Below are 12,500 nucleotides of genomic sequence, written 5' to 3'. Positions count from 1 at the left end.
CACACACACACACACACACACACACACAAGCACGCACGCACGCGCGCACACACACACACACACACACACACACACACACACACACACACACACACACACACACACACACACACACACACACACACACACACACACACACAGAGGTGTGGTCATTACCTGGACGTTGAGCCAGCGATGTGCAGAAGACTGCCATCAGGCACAAGGTCATGGTTTGCACAGCGTACACTGTCATCGTTCCGTGTCGGTCAGCAACTATCACAGTGTCTGGAATGACATGACAAACCACTGTCACATTGTCTGAAATGACACGACAGACTACTGTTACAGTGTCTGAAATGACAAACAACAGTCAGCAATTATCACAGTGTCTGAAATGACATGAAAAATCACTGTCAGCAACTGTCACAGTGTCTGAAATGATTTTTTTTTTTACATTAGTCTAAAACAGATTACTGTCATATGGTGTTATACGTTATTGCCGGCATCTTGATTGTTGATCTCTGTAACGTGAGTCCGCAATAAACTCAAAAGGAGGGTGGAGGAAGTGGAAGGGATGGGGGTGGGGTACATAGTGCAGGTACAACCTTCTATTCTACACATAGAACAGATAATAACAGTAATAATAATGATAATGATGATGATGTACGTTTATATAGCGCCCTTTCTCTCAAAGAGCAAAGGGCGCTTGTACAATATTGCAGTATATATTTTGCGATTAGTTTCCGATTATTTTAAAAGATAACATTGCAGATCTATGTTGACTAATACAGTTGTAGTTGTTGTTGTTGTTATTTCATTTCGGGTGTGTGTGTGTGGACAAAAGAAAGTTAATAGTGCTGTGGAAGGACAGTGGTTTATGATGGAAAAGATGCAAAAAGAGAAGGCGACCGTCAAGATATTGAGACAAATCTTGGATAAACGTTTAATGGTTTATCCTCAAAATATTTCTTGTAATAAATTTCGTAATAATACGTCACAAAAACAATAATACAACAAAGTTTACCCAATAAGGGGTCTTCTTCAGTCGTTCCCTAGAATTACTGGCCGGTTATTTTTATATCTGAAAAAGTATCAGGAGACAGACAGACGGAACCAAGAGAAAGAGATACTCTCACCTGATGCCAGATAAGTCTGCAAATTCTCAGATGTGTAGAAGATTGATGATCAGCTACAACATGCAAAAAGCTGTTAGGGTCTCCAACCTCTGAGGTGGTCATTTTTATAGTCTGTGTCCCGGAACACACCCCGACACAAACATCTACAGACGTGATCCCGAACACACACACACACACACACACTCACTCACTCACTCCGGCCTCCGCCCCCACAACATAGATAGTTTGTTATTATTATCATAACCTTTTTTTTTTCTTTTTTCTTTTTTTGATGATGATTACCGGATATCGGAGACACATGCAGCGTATCGGAAATGAACCGACTTCACTGATTGGTCACTTGTTCAACCTTGGAGTATCCCATGCAGTGTTTACGTTCCACAAGAGTGAGCAGTTCGGCGAGTCTACAAAAGCACAGGACATCGTGGCAGGATGTTTACTTCTAACTCATTGTTAGGCCTATTTCAATAAGTTTCCTAAAATATCGTCGTAATGTCATGCCGTGCTTTCGAAGGAATGAGTCCGCATGTGTGCGTGAGCGCATGCATGTGCGTTTGTCTTTGTATACTTTTGCGGAAAGGTGTTTGTGCACGCATGTGTATGTGTGTGTGTTTGGGGGCGGGGGGGGGGGGGGGAGGGGAGGAGTCGTAACTGAACAAGACGGTAAAAGCGAAAGCACAATGGCAATTCATTCTGTTCAAGATGTACCGGCCGCACGTTGGAACGTCAAACGGGTCAACAGCAACGACCCGAAAGCAGTTTCCAAGCCATAGAAACTCAGACATCAAAACAACAACAACTTAAAAATAAATAAAAAAGCTGAGTGGTTAATTAAAGCGTTGGAGTTTCAACCTGACGGTCATGTGTTCGAATCCCGGATGGTTCAACAGACGTACCCTTGCATGCAGCCCTTACATGTGTGTTTCCATACCCAGCATGCACACCCCTGACAACAGAATCAGTACATGTGTGTTTCCATACCCAGCATGCACACCCCTGACAACAGAATCAGTACATGTGTGTTCCCATACCCAGCATGCACACCTCTGACAACAGAATCAGTACATGTGTGTTCCCATACCCAACATGCACACCCTGACAACAGAATTAGTACATGTGTGTTTCCATACCCAGCATGCACACCCCTGACAACAGAATCAGTACATGTGTGTTTCCATACCCAACATGCACACCTCTGACAACAGAATCAGTACATGTGTGTTCCCATACCCAACATGCACACCCTGACAACAGAATTAGTACATGTGTGTTTCCATACCCAGCATGCACACCCCTGACAACAGAATCAGTACATTTGTGTTCCCATACCTAGCATGCACACCTCTGGCAACAGAACCAATATTGCCACCCACACGAGTGAATGTGGGGAGCTGCAAGCTCACGAACGCAGAAGAAGTGGTGGTACATGACAGACTACAAAATAACAACCGTTTCAGCGTCACGTCACTGCGTTCGGAGAAATCCATTTAGGTCACCCCGCATCCGCTAAGCACATGGCTGACCAGCAGCATAGCCCAGCAGGCATATACCTTGAGTGCATTCATATCTGTTTTGTGTCAGGCCTTGAGTGCATTCATATCTATTTTGTGTCAGGCAAAGAGTGCATTCATATCTATTTTGTGTCAGGTCTTGAGCGCATTCATATCTATTTTGTTAGGCAAAGAGTGCATTCATATCTATTTTGTGTCATTTGTGTCAGGCCTTGAGTGCATTCATACCTATTTTGTGTCAGGCCAAGAGTGCATTCATATCTAGTTTGTGTCAGGCCAAGAGTGCATTCATATCTAGTTTGTGTCAGGCCAAGAGTGCATTCATATCTAGTTTGTGTCAGGCCAAGAGTGCATTCATATCTAGTTTGTGTCAGGCCAAGAGTGCATTCATATCTAGTTTGTATGCCTAGCAGAGAGGTGCCAGAGCGCGCGGACAGACATGTTGCGGCTCGTATTGTCGTCCCTGCTTGGATTGTCGCCCGTGACAATGCGTGCAGCCCTCACTGCATATATTGTCGCCAGTTGTTAGAGTAAAAAATCAAGTATATAAATTTCAGTATTATGATCACTATGATAAAGATTATAGTGGGTGTATGAGAGAGAGAGACAGAGTAAGAGATAGAAAGAGAGAGAGAGAGAGAAGACAAGACAAGACAAATTCTTATTATCGAGGATAATAGATAAGCACTGGCGCGCTTTTTTTCATCCAGTCCCCGCCCTGAAACAGGGTCTACACTAAACGATACTACATTATATTTGTCATTGCATGCACTACACAATGCTACTTAGTCATAGAATGCGAATACTATACTTAGTCATAGAATGCGAATACTATACTACATAAAGGCAAAAGCATGGTAAAAATAAGACACACACACACACACAGAGAAAGAGAGAGAGAGAGAGAGAGAGAGAGACAAGCACGGTATTGATAATCGACATATAAAAAAAAGCAAACAAACAAACAAAACCCAGAAAACACACACACTCTCTCTCTCTCTCTCTCTCTCTCTCTCTCTCTCTCTCTCTCTCTCTCTCTCTCACGCACACGCACACTTACACACACATAAGCATACATTGTGTATGTTAAAAAATACTATACTAATGTGAATACAAAACAGTAAGTCTAATATATAAAAAAAAAAATTTAAATACACATAGCAATAACAGGGGGAGGGGGTGCTCAGAGCATAATTCAACATATAAGATAGTATGAGAATAAAAATGTCACAGGTGAACGAGAGAGAGAATAAAACAATATCAACTAATGAATAGATAACCTCAGATTACATGGACCATGTGATTGAGAACAGCAGGTCAGTAAGGAAGACAAAGTAACATGCATTGTATCATCTAATCAACACACACGCGCGCGCGCGCGCACACACACATGTATATATATATATATATATATATATATATGGACTGCGCTTATCGGCACACATACATAAACACATCGAATTGACAATGGAGCAACTGGCAACTACTGCATGAGTATAACTACATTTAATGGAAAGAAATGAAAGAACCGAAGAAGCAAACAGAAGTAACATGCATTACAAACGAGTCAGTATCAGTATCAGTAGCTCAAGAGTCAAAATGACAACAGCAACAACAACAGTTTCAATTTTTTAAGATGGCGTCACTGTGTTCGGTCAAATCTGCCAAGCAGATGCCTGACCAGCAGCGTAACTCAACGCCTTGAGATAATTTATAATTTGTAATTTTGTGATTTGTAATTTCATTACAAACGAATGAAATATTTAAAAAATAATACTTCAGTTCACACACATAAAAAACAGGGGTACAATATAATATGATGGAGTGGGGGGGGGGGGGGTTCAATCGGTATGAACAAAGTGGACAATACATTACACTGTCATAATGTGGGAAAGGTAATGATTTTTGAAGGTAGTAAGGCAGCGGTGTCGTTTAATTGTTGTTGGGAGTGAGTTCCATAGAGTGGCGCCTGAGCAAACCAAACTGGATTTGAAAAATCTATTCTTGGGATTGGGATATGGACTTTTGGGGGATTCCTTGATGTTTTTACAGAGAATCTGTTTATCAGTGTTGGTGGTGCATTTCCTGTCATAATCTTGTGCATTGTTGTTCCTTTGTTGTACTCGAATCTACGGACTAGAGTCTTTTTTAGGAGTACCAGCTTGAGCCCCCGTTTATAAAGATTTAGTAATGGCTTCATGGTATTCGCACTGGCGGAGTCCCATAGTGTCGATCCGTAATCTATTGCAGATTGGATATGTGCTTGAAAAAACAATTTCCGTGAGTGGAGGTCAAGGAAATGCTTTATTTTGGACAGTTGATGGTTCTTCTGGGCTGTCTTTTTGCAAAGAGAAGTTCTGTGAGGAATCCAAGTGAGATTGTTGTCTAATATGACTCTCAGAACCTTATGATCACTAACCTGTTCAATAGGTTCATTTTTAAGTTGGATGGGAGGAAATTTATCGATAGTGTTTTGTCTCTTTTGTCTGGTGGTGATCAACATGCATTTTGTTTTCAGAGGATGAAAGACATGTGGCGGGGGGGGGGGGGGGGGGGGGGTGGAGAGAGAGAGATGTATTTTATTTCTGAGGGAAATAGAATAAGCAAGCCATACATATTTTTTCATCCAGTCCTCGAAAGGGAAATTTTCAAAAAGATATGATTTGAAGAAAGACCTTAAGAAATGAGTAAATGGTAACATACAAAATCATGAAAAGATGTGGTTATTTTTACTGCGCAGTCCACTCCATTCTTCCCTGTCTCTCTGTCCATGTCTCTCGCTCTAGCTTCCTTCTCTTTCTTTCCTTTATATCAAGGTGATTTTTTTAAATTTTAATGGTATTTAACTTTTTCGTGGAATCTGTGTGTCTGTGTGACGGGCGCAATAGCCGAGTGGTTTAGAGTTTCAATCTGAGGGTCCCGGGTTCGAATCTCGGTAACGGCGCCTGGTGGGTAAAGTGTGGAGATTTTTCCGATCTCCCAAGTCAACATATGTGCAGGCCTGGTGGTGCCTGAACCCGTTTCATGTGTATACACACACAGAAGATCAAATACGCACGTTAAAGATCTTGTAATCCATGTCAGCGTTCGGTGGGTTGTGGAAACAAGGACATACCCAGCATGCACACAGTCGAAAACGGAGTATGGCTGCCTACATGGCGGGGTAAATAAACAGAACGGTCATACACGTAAAATGTTACACGTTTGTCTGAGTGTGTATGTGTACGTGCATGAAATATGATTGAATGACACAGGAAACGAATGATGAGCGCCCAATGACAGCCGTCAGTTGGCTCTACCCAGCCCAGGTAAGCAGCTTGTTGTACAAATGACCTCGTGTTTGTAAAGCGCTCAGAGCTTGGTCACCGACTGAGGACGCGCTAAATAGGTATACATGCGAAATTAAATGGAAGTTCCCTCTCTCTTATGCACACAGTCCGTAGAGGCAAGCACGTGTGTGTGTCTGTGTGTTTGTGTGTCCATATGTCTGTGTCTGTGTGTAGATTCTGTCCATATATTTAATACTCCGTGCTTACACACACACACACACACACACACACACACACTACGCACACACATGCACGCACGCACACACGCACGCGCGCGCGCACACACACACATACACACACACACACAATCTCTCTCTCTATCTCTGTCTTTCACGCACGTGCGCGCACGCACAGACACATGCAGACAGACAGACAGTGTGTGTGTGTGTGTGTTTTAATGTAAAGCATGCGCGCACGAGCGTAAACCACACACACACACACACACACACACACACACACACACACACATTCGCACGCACAAATACGCAAATATGCACGTTCGCTTACACACATAATACATAAGCCAAATACACCCGCACGTATATACGCCCACCTCTCCCACACAGGGTTTTCCCTGGCAAAATTATGTAAAAAAAAAAAAAAAAAAAAATCCACTTTGATAGAAAAACAAATAAAATTGCAGACAGAAAAAAAAAAGGGTGGCTCAGTGTAGCGACACGCTCTCCCTGGGGAGAGCAGTTCGAATTTCACACAGAGAAATCTGTTGTGCCAAAAAAGAGTAATACAATATTATTGTAGAAGGGCGCCGTGATGGTCGGCACATAATTGTCGCCGGCGTCAATCCATGCAGGGGCGACAATACGTGCCGCAACAAGACACACGCACGCTACACTGCATACGCTGAAAAAAGGGGGGGGGGGGGGGGGGCATGGGGGTAAAGGGGGGGGGGGGGGCAGACGCCCGATAAACAAAACTGAACAAATCTTCATGAATAGATATATATATATATATATATATATATATGTGTGTGTGTGTGTGTGTGCGTATAGATATCGATATATATACATTCAGTTCAGTTTACTGCGCACTTTCCATCACTCCATTGCACGGCCACCCTACCCGTGTCAGTACTCCCTTACGACACCCACTATGCCGGATGTCGGCATACAGCCGATTGGTTGTGGCGGGGGAGGGGGGAGGGCGTCACTGACAGCTAATGAGGTCAGGGACAGGGGGACAGTTGTCAACACTTCCTGACAGCGTGTGTGTGTGTGTGTGTGTGTTGCTTTGACCGTCAAGGTACATGAACTCAAAGCTCTGTGTGTGTGTGGAGTGCAGGATGAAGGGTTGGACAGGGGGTACGTGTGTGGTTCCCGTCACGTCACAGATCGGAACTCGTGTGTATCGGTCTTTCTGCCTGTGTTCACGTCTCGCTTGCTCTTTCTCTGGCCCTGACCTTTGTGTCTGTCAGACTGGCTGACTGATTGTCTATCTGTCCGCCTGTCTGTCTCTCTGTCTCTGTCTCAATTTCTCTCTCTCTCTCTCTCTCTCTCTCTCTCTCTGTCTCTCTTGGTGTCTGTCTCTCCTCCCCTCTCATCAGAATTTTTCTTCCATCTTACAGTAAATTGTGCAGTTAAGTTATATACAAGTTTAAATGATTTACTGGTGAATTTTGACTTTTCAAATGTGAACTTAATTTGATAAAATTAATTGTCACTTAAGACATGCTTGATATGTCAGTCCACTTGTATGTTTGTGTGTGTGTGTGAGAGAGAGAGAGATGTCTATCTGCATGCCTGTACCTATTGTGAATGTAAGTGTGCGCATGTACATGCATCGATATGAGTGTGTTTATATGCCTGCATGTTCTTCGGTAATTTCAATTTGTGTGTGTGTGGTTAACTTTGATATCATTTTTTATCTTTGCCCGAGGGCCGGATGTTAAATAAAAAAGCATGGATGCGTACTCCGCTTCCATCATGAATCAGAATCGTTCTCGCTCTCACTCACTATGTGCCTCACTTGCTCCAGATGTGTCTGCATATGGCGATGGTTGCCTGATTCCTGTGTTTAAAATTGTGGACATAATTTGGAATCAACGTCATCATCACCATCACGGTCAGTACCATGATCGTCATCATCATCGTCATCCTCGTGGTGAGTTGTCCCCTCCTGTCTGTTGCAGACGGAAGCCGGAAGAAGGGGATGCCCTCGCGGTCAGCAGGGAACGAAAGCAGCGAGGAGGAGGACGCGGTGTCACATCCTGCGCGGGGCGCGCGCCTCCCTTCCGGTCGGGCTGGGAGCCCTCACCCTGACCAGTTTGACGACCTCGGCTGGGGCAACAACGACAAGGCACGACGGGGCAAGCTCCACCCCAACCCCCACCATCACCACCACCACCACCACCAGCCGTCTAAACAGGAGAAGCGGGGTGCCAAGGAGGGGCAGCGTGCCAAGTGATGGGGGTGAGGAGGAGGAGGGGTTTGAACTCGGCCAGGGAAGGCAAGAACGTCAGGAAGAAATTTCACGTGCTGTGATTCTTTCCTGTGATTGAGGGGTCTTCGGAATGAAGACACCCTCCCTAAGGGCTAAACGGAATGAAGACACCCTCCCTAAGGGCTAAACGGAATGAAGACACCCTCCCTAAGGGCTAAACGGAATGAAGACACCCTCCCTAAGGGCTAAACGGAATGAAGACAGCGATGGCTGTGTTGTGCTACTGCTCTGTGCTGTGGGTTAGGCTTGTGGGATGAATTTGATTATGCTGGTGTTTGTAACGATGATGGTGATGATGTTTGTAACGATGATGATGATGGGAGGAGGAGGAGGCGCAGGAGGAATATTAAGCTGCTGCTGATGATGAATAGTATTATAACTTAAGGCAATTTGGAGAAACGAACTGTGTGGTGTGTGTGTGTGTGAGAGAGAGAGAGAGAGAGAGAGCGTTGCTGTCCATCGATTTTACGTCTTTTCACAAAGAATGATATTAGATAAGTGCGTGTGTGTGTTTGTGTGTGTGTGTGTGTGTGCGCGCGCGCGCACGTATGATCTTCAGTGCGCAGAGCTGACTGCCTTACCGGCGTTGCTGGAGATGATGTTGATATATCCATAACGTCCTTTGTCGGTTGTTGTTTAAATGTTTTTGGTGTTTTTACTCCCCACCCTCTCCTCCTAATTCAACCTGCCTCGCGTGTAAAGTGTTAATGTAAGATGATACGTGTTCTGCCGCTTACTGGGTCACAGAAGTGATACCCACGTCCCAGCCCTCCTTCCTCCCAACCTAACCTCTGGCACTCGCAGACCTCTCATTCTGTTCTTTCTTTCTTTTTTCAAAGCTTCAAGTTCGGACGTTCGACTGTTTTAATAGACAGGTAAATGCTGTTGTGTCCATGTGTTTGCATATTCCTGCTTCTGATTTGTGTGTGTTGTTTGATTTCAAATGTCTTTGTTATCTCAGACACGCATAGGGTTTTCGTGCTTTTGGAAGGAAGAGTGATTTCGTGGATTTCTCTACTGATATTTGTGACTCGTTAAAATGAAGTCTTGGAAACGAATGGGATTGGTTTGTGACGGTTAACTGATGATTAATGTCCGTCTTGCTTAAGAGACAGGAGAGAGAAAGAAAGAAAGAGAGAGAGAGAGAGGGGAGAGAGAGAGAGAGAGATTAAATACGCACAAGATTGACATTGTTAAAATAAGTGACATTCGTTCATCTTTCTTGTTGGTATTCAGTCGTAAATTGCCCAGATTTTACCTCCTTATCGACAGCTATCGTTTTTTCGCTATGCAGCGAGACTGAAAACTCATGCGTAGCTACAACACAACATATCAAATCGCGTGGGAAATATATATATGTATATGTATGGATTCTTTTTTGGAAGCAGATCTTTAGATATAATCTGTCCAGTTTTTCTCTGATATTTCTCATCAGATTATGTTTGTGAAGTGTGTGTGTGTGTGTGTGTGTGTAAGTGCGCGCGAGCATATGGCCTGCTTATTTGTGAGTGTTTTCACGTGTGCGCCTGTGCGCTCGCGCGTACACGTGTGTAATATGAAAATATGAAAACAATTGTTTCATCAGTCCCTTCAGCGTTGAGCTATTTTTCTTTATTTCTGTATGTTAAAGGTTGTAAGAAAGGCGTGAGAACGGGTGGCATTTTTACCAAATGCTTAGGGATGTTTCACCCATCATTTCTCAGTCGCGGAGTCCATAAAGGAAAGTCCTGAGAGTTGAAATTTCAGCCGAGCAAAATGGTGGCCTACTGTTTTAAATCAAGCCCGTCGGCGGGAGGGGAGGGGGTCTAACTGCCACCCATGTGAAGACTGCGAGGATGGAAATAAAAGTTGTACACGTTACGTATTATAGATATATAACAGGTCCACGAGACACACACACAAAAACGTTAAGACCGCCTTGTTGTGAGGGGTAGCGTAAGCCTTTATGCTTATAAAAAAAAAAAAAATCAGACTGAACAGAGTTAGTTGTAAAGTGTTCGTATGTGTGGGATCCGCAATGAATGGGTGATGTTTTTATGAGTTTAGTTTATGGATCCAGTATGTATGTATGTCTATATATATATATATATATATATATATATATATATATATATATATATAAGAATTAGATAAAAAGAATTTAAAAGCGCGACAATCCAAGGGGCGGGGGTGGGATAGGGGTTGTGCTGCACGTGCACCGCGGACATTCTTGCAACATGTCAGCAGAGGTGGGGGGTTTGTTGTTTTTTAAGTAGTGGTCATTGATCTTTCAACCAAACTCTTCCCCGAAACCGTCCTTTCCTGTGCGTCTCCAAGTTTTGTTTGTTTGGTTTTTGTTGTTGTTGTTGTTGTTTTTGTTGTGTTTCATGGCTTCTTAACTTACAACCACACCGTTAATTGTGAGTCTCCATTTAAAGTCTCAGCTGAACTATTGTCTGGGAGGCTTCGCCATGTACATGCAATAAAAAAATCTTCCTCAGATTGTCCACTTTTTTCTTTTAGCTGCATCAGCTAATCTAAACTCGGCTTTCCTCGCAAAAGCTGCCTTTTTTAACATTTCGACACAAACTTTCGTTCTCAGGTGTTAACAAATCTGCCCCATAAAAAGCACTGCCCAAGTAATTGCAAAACCCTTCACATCTTGGCGACCCTTCACATTTTTGTGCCTCAGTTATATGTGGACTTTTATGACATGTTTTAAAAAATGTATTTCTGCATTTATGTGTGCGCGCACGCACGCACGCGTGAAAGAGAGAAGAGGTGGAAGATGAGTGCAGAACAAGTTCACACGCAAAATGCACAAATCGTTCCTGCACAGATGCGTGTTTTTCTGTTCCTGTGATAATAAATTGTTAAAAGTCAGTATCTTTTCTCTGATTGTTGTATAGACAGTTTCATTGTTTTGAATTAAAAACTGCATCAAAACGCTTCTTGGACAGTGTGTGTTGTGTGTGCATGCGTGTGCGAGCCGTAGCCTACGTGTGGTATTGCATGCGTGAGAGTGAAAGTGCACTTTGTCACGTACGCTCCCGCATTGACGACCAATGTCAATTTGACTCCGTGTGTGTGTGTGTGTGTGTTTATCTCTCTGTGTGTGTGTGTGTGTGTGATTTGCCAATGCTTTTCGAGTCCGTGTTAACGACTCGTCAGGTTTTCATACTCTTGAATGAACACGGATGTGTATGTTTGAATGTGGCTTTGTTGACAGAGTGAAAATAAAGAACACCAGCCTGCATCCGAATTTAATGGTAATTTGGTTCTTCTTGCTTCGCCCTCATGCACTAACATGAATTCTCTTTGAGGCTATAAAGTATTGAACTTGAATTTGAATAATTAGAATGTGAAACTTTTGTTTAAGATATTGGATACAAAATAATGATACCCGAAATGAAATAAGCAGTGGTGACTTCCATTCTCAACTTCTGTTGGACAATTCTTTAACAAGATATAAAAACGAAGTAGGCTTCTCTTCTTTCACGACGTGCAAAATACAGAGATTTGATAGATATTCCCCACGAAATGAATATATTGCTGTCTTTAGAAGAAGTGCAAAACAGAACAGGACTGACATCTTTTTTTTATATTTGATTTTCAGATCCACCCCATGTTGGTTTAGCCATTGGATCGGTTGAGTCTTGCGATGCAAACATGTTGGACGCAAATCCTATCTGTTCAAATCAATGCTGTGCATGTCAAACAAACCAACAACATTTCCAAGAGTCTGCCAGTTCTGGGTTAAAAAAATGGATACAATCTTGACAAACCATCATGGTGTAGAGCTTAATTTTTAAAAAAATTAAAATTAAAAAAAAAAAAAATAAATATATATATATATATATATACATATGTATATATATATAACCCACACACAGAGCCCTCAATTGGAAGATACTGCAGAATATTTACAGTACAAACATAATGTTAATTAAAGTAACAGCAAATGAAACAACAAATGTTTATATTTCCGTGACACGTGGATTTTATTGAACTACACTTTCTGTACCTGTCCGAGAGTTGTAAACATTTCTTTAAATTCATAGAGCATAAAAGCTATACAGAAACCAATGTTAATGTCTCAGTAGTTATTG

The 12,500-nt window shown here is 42.7% G+C and overlaps 2 protein-coding genes across 2 annotated transcripts in view; one reads left to right on the top strand and one right to left on the bottom strand.

The window, feature by feature from the left end:
• LOC143300683 (uncharacterized) overlaps window positions 1-1,268 on the bottom strand; it is a 3,955-nt gene extending 2,687 nt beyond the window's left edge. The window contains exons 1-2 of the mRNA XM_076614530.1: window positions 1,116-1,268; window positions 157-264 (exon numbers count right to left, since the gene is read on the bottom strand). Coding sequence (XP_076470645.1) covers window positions 157-232 — 76 coding nt within the window. The 5' untranslated portion in view covers window positions 233-264; window positions 1,116-1,268. The remainder of the gene's footprint in view (window positions 1-156; window positions 265-1,115) is intronic.
• LOC143300594 (uncharacterized) overlaps window positions 1-8,588 on the top strand; it is a 55,436-nt gene extending 46,848 nt beyond the window's left edge. The window contains exon 4 of the mRNA XM_076614371.1: window positions 8,102-8,588. Within this exon, the coding sequence (XP_076470486.1) occupies window positions 8,102-8,376 (275 nt within the window). The 3' untranslated portion in view covers window positions 8,377-8,588. The remainder of the gene's footprint in view (window positions 1-8,101) is intronic.
• Window positions 8,589-12,500: the final 3,912 nt, after the last annotated feature.

The sequence above is a fragment of the Babylonia areolata genome, chromosome 26, assembly GCF_041734735.1.
Source record: "Babylonia areolata isolate BAREFJ2019XMU chromosome 26, ASM4173473v1, whole genome shotgun sequence".
In the NCBI taxonomy this organism is placed as follows: Eukaryota; Metazoa; Mollusca; class Gastropoda; order Neogastropoda; family Buccinidae; genus Babylonia; species Babylonia areolata.
The sequence above is the reverse complement of the archived record's forward strand: the minus strand, read 5'-3'. Positions and strand labels throughout refer to the sequence as shown.